Consider the following 18,316-nt stretch of genomic DNA (forward strand, 5'->3'; position numbering starts at 1 on the left):
TTATTCTTACCATGGCATGGAGACAAAAGGACAAAAGTGACCAGTGACCATATTTAGCTCTTTTTCACTCCTTATTTTGCATTGCTTCTCTGTGACTTTGGACGCTGTAGACCAGCACCCCCTCCTTCACATGTGACTCATGAACCTGTACTTCTCTGCTTTTTCTCTCACCTTTCATTCATTCATTCATTCTACACAAATTTATTTCTTCACTGGCTGTCATTTGCCAGTTGCCACTTTCAGTGCTGGAGAAAGAGTAGTAAATTCTGTAGACTTCGTCACTTCCCTCATGGAGGTTATAATCTTTCAAAGAGGTAAATGCTTATGATCCAGTGCAATCCAAGAGAAATACAAAGTGCTCTCAGTGTAAGAGGAGTGGTCAGAGCAGGCTTTCCTGAGGAAAGAATGTGCTAGCTAAGACTGAAAGGATCAGCGGGGAGTGAGCCATGTGCCGAGACTCGGGTTCCAGGTGGAAGGAATAGCATGTGCCAGGGCCCAGAAATCGCTGTGAGGTTGGCATCTATACGGAACTGTATGTGAAAGCCACTTGAAAGCCAGTTCACGAGGACCATGATGTGCCCCCTACGGGTCCTACTTAGGAATTTCAGATTTTTTTTTTCCTTTCGAGGTAAAGACATGATGATCTAACAATGCTATTAAAGTCTGTCTTGATCTTTTTGTTGTTTAACTTCTCATTTAAATGCTAGTGTTCTATAGAATTCTGTACATAGACTTTGTTATATGCTCTGATCATACTGAGTGAACTTAGCTACTCTCATGACTTGAACTATCACCTAGATACTGCTGATTTTTAAATCTTCTAGACTTGTATACCCATATCCTTCTTGGACATCTCTTCCTAGATGGCCATAACCATCAAAATAGGAAATAATATTTTTGGCAGTTACAGTTTTATGAAAACAAAAGTGAAATTCTTTAATTGGGGGAAAAACCCAATTTGGTTGGAATTTTGCTTTGTTTTGTTTTGTTTTTTTTGTTTTTTGTTTTGTTTTGTTAACCCATGTGAAATTGCTGATAGTGAATTATCTTTGATTTAAATAATAATTTTTGAGGAAAGTGTACCTTTACATGCATTGTAGGTGTTTTTAGTCGTGTTTCTTGTTTCTTCTTCTCCTCTAGTTTGGTGCCTTGCCAGCTGGTACAAATAACGCTGTGCCGCTGTCCAAAGAAAATGGAGCTGGTCCCCCAGCACTGGCTCCTCCCCCGCCACTGCCCTCCTGTGGAGGCGGGCTGCCTCCACCCCCTCCACCACCTCCTCCTCCACTTCCAGGAATGCCAATGCCCTTTGGTGGTCCTGTGCCCCCACCACCTCCCCTGGGATTTCTCAACGGGCGAAACTCTCCTCCTCCACCAACTCTACCATTTGGATTAAAACCAAAGAAAGAATTTAAACCTGAAACCAACATGAGAAGATTGAATTGGTTAAAGGTAAAACAGAACTAAATGAAAGAAAAATACACTATCACCTACATTAAAATTTAATTTTATATTTGCTTGTATTTAATTTCCAGTGGAAATTCTAATCACAGTGACATTAAATAGACAGGCATTATTTGAATTAACAAAAGTGTTGAGGCAAAGCCCTTTTCTCTCGACTAAGGCTTTCTAGTTTAGAAATTTGGTAAGAGTTAATAATTGTTAAATGGGATTTGATTCATCATCAAATTGGTAATTCAGCATTACCATTGAGCCCATTATGAAGTGTTTCTCAAAAGTACAAAGAACGTTAATGTTCTTTGGAACTTTTTTGTGTTGGTAGCCATTGGAAAAACCAACACTAGTTGTCGAAGCTAATATTCATTTAGTCAGGACACAGAAATTCTGAATCCTGCAGAAAGATGGTTTCTTGGTCACACAGCCTTGGAAGGGGATGTGTAATGTATCCTGCACTTGAATTGTTGCTGTGCACACAAGCATATCAAAGACTCTGAGAGGTATAATTAAGAAGAAACAAATTTTATTTCACTCTGCTTCAAACCCTCAACTATGTGACAGTGGAACTTTTTTTCCCCCCTTAATAAAACCTTAGCTTCTCGAGGAGCTTGGATTTTATTGAACACACTTTGGGGAAAAATATTACAGGGATTACTTCATAAACATCTGCTGGCAGCTATGGGACCCTGGGTCTGAACATACTGATTGAGCTGGGACGGATGAAACACCCAACTATTTAGGAAGCTGTCTCTCTGATTGCAGATCAGACCTCATGAAATGACTGAAAACTGTTTCTGGATAAAAGCAAACGAAAATAAGTATGAAAATGTGGATTTGCTTTGTAAACTTGAGAATACGTTTTGTTGCCAACAAAAAGGTAAGCTGAACATCATGCCTACTTGTTAATTTTAGTACAGTAATGTTGCCAATTTTTATACATTAACTTCTAGAAAACATTATTTTAAGAGTCTTGGAGATATTTTTGCTTCACTAATGGTTAAATAAATTATCTAATGAAAAATGTTTAAAATACAAATTTTGTTATTCGGATTACTGCATGAGCAATCTTTAAAATGCTAATGTTTAATACCAAACTTTGTCAAATTTTCAGTATAGTATCTTTTTTGAAGATGTTATGAATTGGACTTTTGAAAAGGAGGATGTTTTCATGGAGAATTTCGGCATGAGAATCCCTTTTAGGCAATGGGGCATAGAAAAACAAAAATGTGAGCCTTTTTTCTAGTCAGAATTTTACCACCCTTTAATATTAGAGTGATGGTCACAATAATTATTATGAATCACATGGGATAGAAATAACAAATTTATAGAATACCTTGAAAGTTAACTTAAAAAACAAGGATATGAGTAGGTTATATGATCTTTTCATTAAAAGTAATAGCATTCATTTCCAATTATTTTTTGTGATAGCTTTTACTTGTTTGGTGTGATTCTTGTTTTGTTTTGAAATGACTCAAACATTATTCTTGTCCGAACATTGAGTTTCCACCACATGTTTCAGAGTTGATACCCACTTAAGCTATTAAGTTAATTTTTAAATTATGTAATGCTTACATTTTAGGTCTATATTACAAGGTACTTAGATCAGTGATTACCTTTTAATTTTCAAAAAGGAATCTTTTTCACCATAAACTATGCTGGGCTCATTGAACACAGAGAGCTGGAGAAGAGAAACTATATTCCAGCTGGAGATGGGAAGGCTTGCTGTAGAGAGGGAAGAATTAACTTCTTAAAATACCTACTATGGGGGCACCTGGGTGGCCCAGTCAATTAAACATCTGCCTTTGGCACAGGTCATGATCTTGGGGTCTTGGGATTGGGCCCCATATTGTTGGGGGGGGGGTCCTTGCTCAGTGGAGAGCCTGCTTCTCCCTCTCACTCTGCCACTCCTCCACCCCATTTGTGCCCTCTGTCTCTCTCTTTCAAATAAAATCTTAAAAAAAAAAAAAGATACCTACTAAGTGATAGGCACTATGCTATGTATCTGATTTAACTTGACAATCATGTCAATGAAAGGATATTGACAGATACTAAAAAAAAATTGCATTCCTTTGAAATGCTTGTAAAATAGAACTATAAATTAGAATCTCTTTCTAAAAAGTAATTGTAAGTTAGAAGCTCTAAAAGGTAATGGTGAATGAAGGTGGTTTCCCAGAATTTGGGGTAAACCCAAAGCCTTCAGCAGATATTTTTGGGTACTGTCCTTGTTCAAAATAGTAAAACTGATGCATTTTGATCTCTGAAAACAGTAGGAATTTTCTCAGCAAGCTTATCCTAGGAAAACTTGTGAAGTAAGCAGATCTTAATTTTACCTTTTGATTATGGAGAATGAACATTTTCTTTGAATAAGATTAGTGCACTCTTCAGGCAATCAAGGAAAATATATGGCAGTTAAAATGTGTATTTACATGTAAAACACTTCAGAATTTCAGATTCCATAATCTGGAATTGATTAGTTTTCCCTTCGCTTTCCTAGTAGGTACAAATGGTGGTACCTTAAAGCTATTTAAGTAATACTGCCATCCAGCTACTGTCTCTTTTTTTTTCTTCTCTTTACTCTGATTACTTTCTTAATTAATGAGGCTCAAAAGGGAAACTTGTTAGCATGTCTTTAATTTAGCTGTAGTGTTAGCCCTAAATGAAATAATTGGACCTTTAAAAAATTCTTAAGTCATCTAACTTTAGCCTTGAGATTCAAGGTTGGAAAAAAAAAAACAAAACAATGTATTTGCTGAATCTAATGTTAGTTATAAAAGGTAAGGTGAAGGAAGGATGATCTTTTTCTGAGTGTCCTGTACCTGCATCCTTCTCTTCTTTGGACATGCTGTCCCCTTGGCCCAGAGTCTCTCATTTGACTTAGAGGCTGTCAGGGACCCATGACTTCTATTGTCTAAGCTCAGATGCTACCTTCTTTCTTCTGTGACAGTGGAGGATACTTCCATGGATCAGATTTCCAAGGTTGTCATCCTGGGCGATGCCAGCATTTCACAGTCACAACAGGAAACAGGCTGAGAAGGTGACAACTTTCTGGTCTGGATTTTAAAGAATAATTCTTAGAGAACATTATTCAAGGAGAATTAAGAGCACTTTTTAGCATTCCTAGTACTTAAGATTATAGTGGAAAACAAAATTGTTGCTTTTAGCGAAGCAGGATTTCCTATAGCCATTGTGTAGAAAAGATCAGGAAGGAAGGCCAGAGGAAAGTATCTGGAAAGCTTAGGCAAGACTGAGGGCTGGTGGAGTGGACATGTCTCTCCTTGTCTCTTTATTCACAGCCTGGCCCCTGAGGCTTTAGGTCCAAGTCTTAACTTTTGCCCATCTCTTGTGACTCTTGAGGTTACTTTGAATCAATTTTGTGATTTTCGCAGAATTCAAAATTAAACCTCGTCACTTATTATTCAGTCCAAGGTGGCCCTACAGTTGCTCTGCTCCCTAGCTGTGGGAGGGGGGGAAGGTAGAGGCATTGTCTACTGGCTGATCTTTCATCACTGGTTTGGATCACAGCACAGCTCAACAGGGAAGGTCACAGGATTCCCATCACTGGAGACTCTACTGGGTTTTAGAGCACTAACATTATCTGGTTTTCACTGCAGTAATTCTTTTGCCAAAGGACTAGGGCATTTTGTGACAACATGGATGGGCCTCGAGGGCATTATGCTAAATGAAAATAAGTCAGACAGAGAAAGACAAATACTGTCTGATTTCTCTTATATGTAGAATCTCAGAACAACAAACAATAAAAGCAAACTAAGCTATGGTTACAAAAAACAGATTGGTGGTTGCCCGAGGCCTGGGTAGGGGAAATGGGCGAAAGGGGGTATAAATTTGTTAAACAAAAAACCCAGAGCTATTTCTCTGATTACAAAGGTGGAAGTTCCATCCCAGGAATTTAAAATGGTAAATGCCAATCAGTTGTGCTCCCTAAACATTTGAAACAGGTAGAAAGTAAAAAGAACTGAATTCAATCATTTACTCCCTATCTGTTCTAATCACATACTCTATTTTTTTTGATTACTTATTATTATTGTTATTTTATTATTATTTTATTATGGAAGACACTGCTTTGGGTTTTACAGTCTTTCAGGTTAAGATGACTGGGTTTTACTGGTTTTAAACCCCTGAAACTTGGAAAAGGAAGAGGGCCTTATGGTAGCCTAATAGTACCCATAAAGCACCTGTGGTGTACCACTCCCTGAGCTGGGCCGTCTTCATGTTACCTTGTCTAATCAGTACCACATCTCTGCTGAGACCTTTCTCCTGCACAACAATGCTGAGTCCCCAGAATACCACCCTGACCCACGCTCTGGTAGACATAGCAAGGTATTCCAGCTGTGAGCTTGGACATTTCCTCCTGACTCATGTTCTTCTTTATTATATCTCCATTTCGCCAGCTCCCACCTGTTTGATTTTAATAATGTTGTCTTTTAAACTAACCTGTGATGTTTATAACATTGCTTTAATGGGAAAGTGCCTGTGCCCTATCTTGAAGAGTATAAGGAAATTCTCTCAGCCTTTTCTTGTGAAATCAAGACCTTTCCCTGATTCAGTTTATCACTTTCTCTTTTATACCTTATTTTGCTGTCAGGTATCACTTTGGTTTCCTCGCCTTTCTCAGCCCTAAATTTTCGAGCTCTATCTTAGCTTTCCATATTTTAAAGTCTTCCAAAAATAACACGTAGGCACTTTTCCTGGCTATATTTCTCTTTTTCTCATTCTTCTTCATTCATTGCTCTGGCCTTTTCTCTTTCTTATATTTGGCTACTGATGTTCAAGTCAACAAATATTTATTGGGTGTACATTGTATGTTAGGCCTTGTGATTGGCACTGGGGCACTGTAGAGAGAAAGGCAGACATGTGCCCATCCACATATTGCATTCACAATCTCTGTGAAACTGTCAAGTTCTCAGTCATGTTGAAGCATAAGAATGAGGAATGGAAGACAAATGTTGATTTTGATTCAGAAAGGACTGCCATGATTTACTCTCTTGGGCTCCTGTTAAAATTTAACAAGATTATAAAATAAAATCGTGTATATATCTCTTTGAAATTTAATCACAATATTCATATATTGAACATTTGGTATCATCAAAATAATGCTAATGACCTGCATATTTTTTTACCAGATTGGAAGCATCTGTTGGCTGATTTTTACAGGCTGTTGGAAAATGGATTAACGTATACTAATAGGTTATTGGTGTTGGATTTATCAACTAAAATTAATATTAATTACTTTCATTATTCACAAACTGTTAACTTAATAGGGATTAAAGGGCTTTCTGAAAGTACGTGAATAGTCTAATTCACTTAGACTGATTTATTATAAAAATGTGATTCCACAATTGTTAGCTTTCTGAAGTAATCACATTGTATAACAGGTGCATCCTATTTGCCAGATAGGGCCAATAAACTCGTTTATAAATAATTTCTCAACTGAATAGTTATGGCATATGGAAACAGTTAATGGATTATGCACTTAAAAACAAATCAAGCTTTGATTTCTGACATCATAGTTCAGTGGACAAAGTGTTGGGGTAGGGAGTGATAAACCATGGATTATCCCAGGGACTTGACTGTGTTCAGGATGTCGCTTTGTATTTGAAACACAATTTATTCCTCTGTATGAACAAAAGTGTATTAAAAATAAATCCTAAACTACCTCACAAGCCTACATTAAGATGAATAATATAATTGATAACCGTGTATTTTGGGAATCCATGTTAAAAAAGTGATGCCAAGATGAATGCAACGTATCTTAAAGTTTTCTGAAAAGGCATTTGACAAACACCAATTTGGAAAGATTGAGGAGGAAGTGTGTGAAGAATTAAATATTTCTCTAGGGATTTATCCTTTGGTTCTTGTCTGTGTCTGAATCTGAAAAGAACTAAAGACTTAAAAAAATGATAGTATAGGTCAGGAATGTCTTGCTTCACCATTAGGAAGTATCTCATTGTTACCAATTATTTGTATTTTGTGTTAGGTTGCTAAAGAAACAGAATTGTATTCTGAAAGCTTTAAAGAAATAGAACTTAAAAAAAAGGCTAAAGAGAGTGGGTTTAGCTGGAGCCACAGGCGACTTTCAGGTCCCAGAATGGTTCAGTTACATGCTTAGTTATACAGCATATCTTTGGCATAGTGTGACGGGAATTTTAAGAGCCCGTGTAACTAGGCGTATTACTTGTGTATCATACAAACGTTGCAAACGGAAAGGGAGAAGGCTTGGGCGAGTGCATGGTGGGGGGAGGTGCTTCCCCCCACACCCTGCCTTTTTCCCTCTTCTCTCTTTTCCTTTTAACATTGGAGAAAGGAATGGTGCTGGGGAGCACTGGATTCACTGTAGTCACTTCATTAGTAGTACCGTGTTCCTTCTAGGTCACAAATCACCTTGGTGTTTTAATTCTTGTTGTTTGCACCTATAGCTGTCCTCTATTGACAACATTGTGAGGTTGTTGCATTTTACCGTCCTCAAACATTTTTTCACCTCAGGACCTCTCTTCCATTTCCTGTATCTTCTTTCTTCTCCTCGTTGACTCAGGGCATCTCTTGTTGCCCTCTGGTTGCTCAGTGGACACTTCCCTACTTCAGGCGGTTCTGCTTTGCCTTGTCTGCATTATGTTCTAGCACTCAGGACTCCCAGTCATAATTAGTGTACAGTATTATTCTCCTGAAAATATAATAGAGACTCATCCTTCTGGATGCACGATTTTAATCTTAAAATAATTTCAATAAATCTGGCTGTTCACTGCCCCTTTTCCCTCCCTCTTCCGCATTCTTCCCTGTCCCCCATGCCTACCTCCACACACACTTGCCAGGCTGGGATGGAATAAGATCCCATGGCATGAGTATTGCAACCGACGTCACCGTTGGAGCACAAGGAGAGAGTGGTTGTGGTAGGAGAGTCCTAAGGAGCTAGGTGTGGGAGGCTTCTTGCTGGATTGCGTGCTGTTGGAATTGGATGCTAAATAAACAATGTAGTAAATTCTTCTGTAACGGGGGGGTAAAGAAAACCCTTTATGAAAATAACTTTTTTTAACCTTGAATTTCCTAAGCTAGATTTTGAGGTAATTATATATTTGTGTTTAGGTGAGCTGGGTGTGTTTTGTCCCTCAAAGTTAAATCATTTAGTCACAGCTTATAATTTGTAACATGATCTGTGCATTTAACATTCATGGGTTTGTTGGCATCTAAGGGGAAACACCAGGTAGGAAAACTTTGGTTATCACAGCTCTCGCTTGTCTAGGTGTTTGTGTCTTAAAAGAGTGATTCTTTCTGAGTCAGACATACTCTAATCCCGGGGTTCTTAACTTGGGGTCTTTGAACGTGGTTAAGGAAAAATAATCATTACTTTCACTAACCTCTAATTGAAATTTAGCTTTTCCTTCCATTATAAATACAGGTAACAAACACATCCACACCTATGCCATTTCTACCTCTAAAGTTTATATATCCTTTTATTTATATCCCATTAGAATTATTTCAGATATATGAAAACAGTGTTGAAACCCCTCACTACTTCAAAATTAGGGTAGTTATGAGACCTGCAGCTAGATCTTGTTGTTCAATACATTAATAAAGAAGCCTCTTTTGTCAGTTGTGTCCTCCAAGAGCAGATGCCGAGAGGTTGGAGTACAGGAGATTTTCGGGGGGTATGCCGTGGGTCATGCACATGAAGGGTGGAAGGTGGAGAAAACAGGATTGGGTAGAAGAAATTCAAGCCCTGATGTACTAGAACAAATCCTCAGCCACCGTGGTTGGGAGGGAGCTCTGGTGCAGAATGCCTGTTAGGGGAGTCCCAGGGTAGGCGCTGGGGGCCTGGGCTTGTGCTCCTGCCATGCTCAGCCATTGGCTCAGGCTGCCCAGGAATTGTGTGGCCTGGATTCAGAAGCTAAGGAGTATCCTGAGGGTGGTAACAGCTTGGACCTTGTCAGCTAAGTGTGCTCCTTTCTAAAGGGAAGTCTCCTATATATTTTATTTTCTGCATTTAAGAATCATTTTGAGAAGCCATGCACCTCTCTGACTGCCAGTGGGGGCCCATGGCAACAAAGGTTTATGAAGCCTGCTCTAGCCTTTCTGCCTTGTACAGTGCTGGGCGTGAGGTGGGGTCAGGGGCCTTGGCCTGAACTTGACTGCTGCCTATTTACATATATGCAATTTTAGTTTGTTTGTTTTTAAGATTTTATTTATTTGAGAGAGAGTGTGTAAGCACAGGCAGGTGGAGGGAAGAAGACTCAAGCAGACTCTGCGCTCAATCTCAGGGCCCTGATATCGCTACTGAGCCCAAACCAAGGGTCGGAAGCTTGACCAGCTTGACCAGCTGACCCAACCCCAGTTTTTTGTTTTTTTTTTTTTTTTTAAATTCAAGGGACCAGTACCTTCTTTGTAATGAGAATGAGTTTCTTCATCCAACTAGGAATATCATTTTACAGTGACTTTAACATCAAGTCGTCCATTTTGGGGTCCACTTTAACAGACTTCTGTAAAGCATTTGTTAATACAAGCATTATGTTGAATCTGGCGAAAATACAAAACTCCTTAATTAGGCAATGACACAACAAGTATACAAGTATTGATAACATTTTTTTTTTTTTTTTTAGCATTTGTGTTGACCTCCTATCATTTTATTTATTCCCCAAAACAATCCTGCAGGAGAATCAAGGCAAATATCGCCTAGATTTTATGTGTAAGAAAAAGTTGCACTCTTGAAGCAAAGTTGAGCTAAAAGGAGCTGCCACTCTGAATGGAATACAGATCTGAGTCTGAAGCCATTGCTCCTCTGCTGTGCCGTGCGGCTTCTCTGATTAAAAGAAATCCTATTATGTTTTATTTAAAGTGCTCTTCTTTGATTTAAAATAATTTCCCTCTCATCTCCCGCCACCTTACCGCTGCCCCACAGCAGTTCACCCTCATCCCACAATTTATATGAAAGACTTTAAAAACTTGCCATTTTTTATTAAGACCATCTTTCATCATTTGGTCCCTCTATTCACTTCTGTAAGTATTTGAGCTGTAAATACTAACACCATGCTGTGGCATGTACAGGAGGAGAAGAGAGACTGTGGAGTCGCCCCCACACCCGTGTGTGACCCCGCCTTTGGCAGCCGCGGTTCTTTATCACATGGAGGAGATGATACCCATCTCACAAGGTGATGTGAGGATTACAGCGTGAAGATTTTAAAGCATCTTTTGCAATGCCCAGCTCATTGTAGTTGCTCAGGAATTATTGGGCAAACTTAAATTTTGAGAATGCGGGCTCATTTCCACTTGTAAAATTTTGTGTACCTCCTGTGAATCTATGATGGGACCTGGCCAGCTTTAGCCTCACTTCCAAATGAATTTGCCTGTCAAACCATAGGACTGCTGAGTGAACTGACCTATGTCAGTGGTCACTTCAGAAGTTTTAGAAAATACTCATAGATTCTGTACATCCGGTTTCTTTCATTTTTGTCTATGTCTTCACTGTCAAAAGCTTTATTAAGTTCGGGAGAAAGAGGGATCTGTTGAATCAGGAATAAAGACCTGTCCTTTTTTTTTTTTTTTTTTTTTTTTTTTAATTTTTTCTGAGTTTTTCCATGATTTTTTTTTCTTTTGGTTTACAAGTCATGAATGGAGCTGAGCCAATAATTTTTGTGATTTTATGAAATTTAAAAACAGGATTTTTAACTTTTAACTTGGTTTGATCCAGGTTTCGGATGTTGAGCTAATGATTCGAGCGTGAACTTGAAAAGCTCAGTCCATACTTTGTAAAATCTGACCGGTTCTTGTTAATTATTCATGATTATTTTTGATAGTTATTTACGGTTTCAAAGATTAGCAAGGATGGTATATTTGGCTTAATGTAATTACAGAAGTGTGATGCGTTAAGACACAGGGAAACCGTAGTTGATAGGCAAATACAAGAGCCAAGTAAAGCTTATGGCCTAAATCCTCCCCAGGGTTTGTAGGAAGATAACTGTTAATTTTCTTATTTTCGCGGAGTGCTAGCAGAAGGTTCAGAGGAGTGATAATTTTTCAAGAATAGGTTTTTCCCCCTCCTCCTCCTTTATGTTGTAAGTTAAAGAAATTATTTAGGCAAACCATATACAATTGTTGAATTTCTGCTGTTTTGACCTATTAAGAACTTGATTGATTCCGGCCAATTCTTGTTTCCTAAAGTGGTGACTAATTAAGGAAATACAAAGAGCTGTCTTTATGACTTAACTGATAATGAATATTGGTATTTCTACTTTTCTTATAGCATGTCAAATAATCGATGAGGGGGTGGGTGAGAAGTATTTATTTTGGAAGACCTTACAGCCCCCAAATCTAAGATTGGAAGACAACCTTGGAATTGTACGTGCTGTATTGGTGTATATAAATCAGTGTTTCCTGGTGAATCTCTGAGGAACTTTGCCTGCAGGAAATGGTATCCAGCTGGAAGTGATTTACACAAGAAGTCTGGTGGTTGGTTGTCTCAGATTTGGTAAATCTGTCAGGACTCAGGATAAGCTTCTCTACTTTTTTAGCTTTCTGTCCATTTCCAGCATAGAGTAGGAGGAATCATTATGCTCACCAGTGGGGCTTTGTATTAATTTCCTATTGCTGCTCTAATAAATTAAATTTGCATTAAGTTGCCAAATTCACAGTAGAGTTTTACAGTTCTGTTGGAAGTGCATTATGGTCTCACTGAGCTAAAATCAAGGTGTCAACAGGGCTACATTCTGGGGGGCTCTGGGGGAAAATCTGTCCATTCCTTACCTTGTCCAGCTTCTGGAAATGCCCACGTATGTGGCTTCCTTAATTATATCCTCCTCAGACTCTGACCTTTGCCAGAAAAGTTTCTTTTGAAGAACCATGTAATTAAATTGGGTGCACCTGGCTAATCCATGCCCATGTTCCAATCTTTGGGTCTCTAAACTTAACCACATCTGCAAAGTTCTTTTTCCATGTAAGATAACATATTTATGGTTCTAGGGATTAGAACGTGGTCATCTTGCACAGAAGAGGGTGGGTACCAGGATGAGTGGTGGTCACAAAACTGCAACATTTCACAAAGTACTCGGCCCTGTTAATTCCACTCACTAAAATTCTATCTTCCTCCTTAACTCTAAGTTCCGTTTACAGGAATGCTATCTTAGGGTCCTGGAGTATTTTAACTTTATAAGTTATTTGTTCTGTTCACTAAATGTTACTGAGCTTCTGATCTTTACTGATCGTATTAACATGTTTTGGTTACCACAGCTAAGTGCCTTTCTGGAGTTTTAGGAAAAATCCTTATATATGTCTTTCTAAGTGCCAGCAAAGACTTTTTTTCCCCTTCTTCATTCAGATATACTGTGTTTAATGAGCAACAGGTATCACAGTCTACTATGTATTTCCTAGTTTGTAATGCACACTATAAATTTCATTTTTTTGAGAAATTATTAAATTGTGTGTGTACATAATTTTTTTTCTTCAACCCAGGAACATCCTTCCAAAACCTAGAGTAAAGAACCATTGACATTTTTAAAAACAAATTGGTAGGGTGCCTCGGTGGCTCTCTTGGTTAGGTGCCTACCGTCGGTTCAGGTCAGGATCCCTGGGTCCTGGGATCTAGCCCTGCATCAGGTTCCCTGTTCAGTGGGAAGTCTGCTTCTCCCTCTGACCAGCCCCTCCCCATTTGTGCTCTCTCTCTCAAATGAATAAATAAAAAAATCTTTTAAAAAATTGTTTTTTTTACTCTTATTTGTTACTATGTTTTTTAAGAAAGACTGGTTCTAATTTAGAAAAAGAAATGTGTACTATTTATACATTACTAACTTTTGGGAGATAACTTATGATTACGTTATCAACTTTCTACACTGCCTGTTGAAAAGCAATTTCCTCACTTTGAAGTTTAGTTAAATATGTTAAAATACAGATCATTACTCTTGTTCTATGATGTTTCACAACAAATTTTTCAGAATAATATTTGTTTTGTGATAGAGACCCTGGGAAGAGGAACATTTTCTTGGTCCGGATCTTACTCAGACCTCATAAGCTTCTAGAAATGGATATGAACATATAATTTCATTACTACCTGGAAAATATATGTTGTTATAATTGCATATTCCACTGGGCATGTTTCAAATACAATAGATAAAAAGTTTATTTTAATTGGAAAAAATTCATCACTTCGGAAATCCCATTTATCAGAAAGATCTAATGCAACCACATTTCACACAAAATAAGCAATTTATTTTAATTTAATTGTTGGCTCTTAGTCATTTGCCTGTCGACTCTTCCATCATGACGCTGCCTTAGCCTCCTTCTTCCCGGAGCAGAGCTCTTCTTCCTCCTTTCATCTTCTCCTCTTTTTCAATTAGAGAACCAATTATTTTTCAGGGTTTCACAGGACACAGTGAGACAGTTTGGCGCTCCGCTCCTGTAGCATAAGATTCAACCCAGAGGAGTCAAAATAGCCAGGAGAATAACTGTGTGTGTTTTTAAATGAGGGATAATAGTGTTGGGAAATTTAATGTGTGTCAGTTTTAAAATTATGCATTTTCTGAATAATACTTTTCTCAAGTTTTATTGTGCTTCCTTTCAAATCTTGCTTATCTATAGAAAAGTGAATATGAGCTCTTTCCACTGACCAATCATTTGTATTTCCATTACCCGCTTTAGTAGATTGGGCGGTGTTTTCGGTACTGATAATGAGGAAAGCAGCAGTCTGTACCAGGTTCTGTGTGGTAACAATACTTTGGTCATAGAATTTCCTAGATATGTGTGTGTATGTGTGTTTTGTAAACTTGTGTGTTTATGAAAGAATATCTTCCATAAACCAGATAATCCAAAATTGATCTTCACTGGATTATGGCTTCATTTTTTACCATCTGTTTTCCTCTGCAAGGCTGTGAGGTACACAGAAGGCAACTGATGGGATCATCCCGTGCCCAATTTTGTATCTCTGAGGTGTGCTTTATCAAAAAAGCTATTTTCGCGAGTGTGTTCTTGATGAATAAGCATAACTTACAAACTCAATAAATCAAAATTTCTCATTATTCTTGATTATATTAGGGTTGTAAGAAGTCCAGAACAGCTGTTGGAAGCAAAAAGCAATGAGAGAAAGGAGCTGACTTAAACAGTAAAAGGGAAAAGGAATGCCTGCTCGGCCCTAGTAACTGTGCCCACTCCTTACCCAGTGAGATTCAGGCCTTCATCCCATGTTCATGTGCAGAAGCTCAGAGAAGTTAAAAATCTGGCTCTCTAGGTCACATCACTATCAAGGAGCCGGAAGTCCAGAATTCACTTCTTCCTGCCTTCATACCTTCTTTTCCCTCTCTGCTGGTTAGACCAAAAGGGAAGGAGAGAGAGAGTGTCAGTGTAAGTCCACAAGCGCTAGTCTGGAAATGCCCTTGGTTTCCGCTCCCCGGACTACCTGTATGGCACAGTGACCTCTTTTCTTGTATTCCTTTTAACCTTCAGAAGCTCCGATAGCCATTTCACCCATTACATACATACTTCCAAACTTTTTTTCCCTTAAATACCTTTATGTTGTTTCTGCCTATTCTTCCTCTTCCTAAGACAGTAATGCCAGCTGTCTGCAGATTTTCCACCCCTACAAATAGCACATTTATTATATCCCATGTGTGCATGTGTTCTAAAGGATTAAAAAGAAAAAAAAAAAACCCTTCTCTGTTATTGGTAGCTTTTTGGGGTCTGGTCCAACTTGTATTTCTAGCTGTATTCTCCTTGTTCTTTTTCTGCTTTATACACTAGACTTCAGTTCACTTTGGTCTATTTTTTCACCAAGTTTGGCTATGCATTTCATTGCCTTTCCCTGTGTCTTCATCCTTTACCCTGAATGTTTTAATTTGCAGTCTCTACCCATTCTTCATCTCCTAGGAAAATCTCCACAGGAACTGCTTGCTGCTGAGGTCTTATTGGCAAGAATGTCTTCCACCGGGTTAGGCTTGGAGAATTTGCTTGGGTTCTGCCCCTGGCTGCCGCCTTGTGTGCAGTTTTTTGCTTTCACATGGTTGAACCCTTTCTCCTTTCCTGGGAGAGTGCCACAGCCTCTGGAAAGCCTTCCCTCTCCTGCTGCTCTGCTCTCTCTCTCCATCTCCTTCTACCTTCTTTGTTTCCCTTCAGCCACACTGGAGAGCCCCTGAGACATCCCCAGAGGTTCCCCTCCTTGGACATGGGAGAGGAAAAATTAAGTCTCTTATCATCTCTGAGTCTTGACTCCAATGTCACCTTTGCAGCGAGGCTCCTGCACTTGCTTTCCAACTCAGTACTGCCATGGTTTTCCATGCGCTCTGCCCCTAGGTCCCTGTGCCAGTTCTTTCTACCTGGGTTGTTGCTTTCTTCGTAAAAATCGTTTATCAACTTCTGGTGTATTCTCATTTACTAAGCATATGTTTATCTTGTTTATTCTCTGCCTTCATTGGAATTTAAACGTCTTTCGGGGAGAGATCTTTGTTTTCCTTTACTGCTGTGTTGCTATCACCTAGCAGAAGCCCTGACATGTTAGTGGACCGTGAATTAATGTTGGGTGAATGAATGAATGGGTTCTCATTCCTTTAAAAGGGAAATATGATAATTTCTTCCTCTTCAACAAGCTATCTTTTTTTTTTTTATTTAAGCAAATAGTAATTTTGGATAGAGAGTAGAAATATTTAAGTGATCAAGACTCCAATTAACTCTGCCCCTGATGACTTGAGCTCTGAGTGAATAACAAGCTCTTCTGTAAATTAGGTAAAACAAACAAACAAACAAAAATTTGGAACAATGAAAGTGGCTGAGAGTGGGATGGGTTCAGGATCTAGATGTTGAAATATCTTGCTTGGTTTAGCAGCAAGAATCTATATAAGAAGGAGGGAAGAGTTGAGGTAAATTTTGTCTTATTGTTGGATGGACCTTGATTCCATGTGTGCAAACCAAGAATAACTGTTAACAAATAGATTGTAACATATTTTATAGTCACCACCCCCCCGAAAATTGCACCTTTGTTAGGTATTGATTTTTTTTTTTTTTTGGTATAAGATGAATTTCATATCACATAAAAACCATTTTTAAGTGAATAATTCCGTGGCATTTAGGACATTCACAGTGGAGTGCAACCACCACTTCTGTCTACATTTAAAACATTTCCATCAGTCCAAAGTGAAACCCTGTACCCATTGAGCAGTTTCTCACCCTTTGTCCCCGTCCTTTCTCTCCAGCCCTGGCAACCACCCATCTGTTTTCTGTCTACGTGAATTTATACTGGGTGTTTCATAGAAATGGGAGACCTGCAATATGTGACCTTTTTGTATCTAGCTTCTTTTACTTAGCATGATAGTTTTTAGGATCATACACATTGTAGCAGATATCAGTATTACATTCCTTTTCTGTATATACTATTGTGCTTATATACCATCCTGTGTATATATGAAGTTTTTATTCATTCTTTGCACATTGAAGCTGCCCCCCCTCCCGCCTTTATTTGCTATTGTGACTAGAGCTGGTATGAATGTGTGTGAACATATATTTGTTTAAATACCTATTTTCCATTCTTTGGGTAACAGACTTAGGAGTGGAATTGCTGTATCACTTGGTAATTGTGTATTTAGCTTTTTGAGAAACTGCCAAACTGTTTTTCAGAGTGGCTGAGTCTCTTTACACTCCCTCTAGCAATGCATAAGGGTTCTAATTTCTCCACATCCTTGCAAACACTTGTGTTTTTTTTTTCCTTTTCTTTCTTTTCTTTTCTTTTCTTTTTTTTTTTTTTTTTGGATAGGTGTTGACTTTAAGCTTTTAAAAAATTCGTAATTTACTTAAACTATTCTTATGTAAAGATTTGAGCATAACAAACTGAAGTATATTAACTCTTCTTATAGAGGCTAATAGAAGGTTTAATCAAGTGGAGAAATCTTAGGATACAAATAAATATTATTGCCAGTTTGAACAGTGCTAGAATTCAGAGGTTTTTTTGACAGTGTAGCTTGCAAGTTTACATGAAAGACACATGTATTATGGGTTATTCTATATCATAACTATAAAATATCACCTGTGAGTGAAGTAGACATGAAATATTACTTATGCTGTTTAAAATTTTGTGAAGATAAGTGTTTAAACTGCTATAATTTGTTCAACATAAAATAATCATTACAGAAAGTTGAGAAATGGATGAAAGAAAGAAGTACCACCCTAAACTCTACTACCTTACCTGAAATCAGTGTAGGGTCTGCCTCAAAATATGTGTTTGTGATATATTTTCATGTTATTTGCACATATACATTCTATACTATTAAACTGTTTTTATTGTATCTTGACTGACCATATAGTATTACATTTGGTCATTATATCACAGCGGTTATACATATTTAAGAATCTATTGATTGAAACTAGATTCATTAGAAAAGATCTCATGAGAGGAGGTAGCTTCACCTTGCTGACCCCAAGCAAACTCTCTTTCTTTGCTCTAGTGTCATTTCCTTTGAGAAATGCCTTCTAGCACTTTCCAGATTGGGATAGATCCCTTTGTAATTTAGTCCCACATAGCTCCTTTTCATTCATAGTACTGGCTTGTGATTCTTATAAAATTCTCATATGTTTACTTCATTTTCTCTTTTCCTAATAAACTGTAATCTTTCCATGGGTAGAACTAGGTCTGCCTTCTTTCCACTGTATCCCCTTCACTGAGGCCAGTATCTGATGCTTACTATTGCTTCATAAGTTTGTTGGATGGGTTAGTGATTGAACACACAGGGAGAAGGAGAAAATGAATAAAGACATGGACATGTGTGCTGGATGTATTTGGGGAAATTATGTAGGCTTGGGAGCTAAAGAGTGTAATGTTGTGTCCTTCAGTTTCCATGGGATTGGCAGAGATGGAACATGAACCAGGACACAGTTGTGTCCATAT

At 38.2% G+C, this 18,316-nt stretch overlaps 1 protein-coding gene across 4 annotated transcripts in view; it reads left to right on the top strand.

Annotated features, from left to right (window-relative positions):
- The window catches only part of DIAPH3 (diaphanous related formin 3), a gene marked incomplete at its 5' end in the record, with an annotated part of 496,633 nt that overhangs the window by 187,287 nt on the left and 291,030 nt on the right, over positions 1-18,316 (top strand). For all 4 annotated transcript variants that reach the window (XM_080798921.1, XM_080798920.1, XM_080798922.1 and 1 more), the window contains 2 exons: positions 1,141-1,449; positions 2,218-2,332. In XM_080798921.1, the coding sequence (XP_080655047.1) occupies positions 1,141-1,449; positions 2,218-2,332 (424 nt within the window). The remainder of the gene's footprint in view (positions 1-1,140; positions 1,450-2,217; positions 2,333-18,316) is intronic.

This window comes from Martes martes (genome assembly GCF_963455335.1).
Source record: "Martes martes genome assembly, chromosome: 3".
NCBI lineage: Eukaryota > Metazoa > Chordata > Mammalia > Carnivora > Mustelidae > Martes > Martes martes.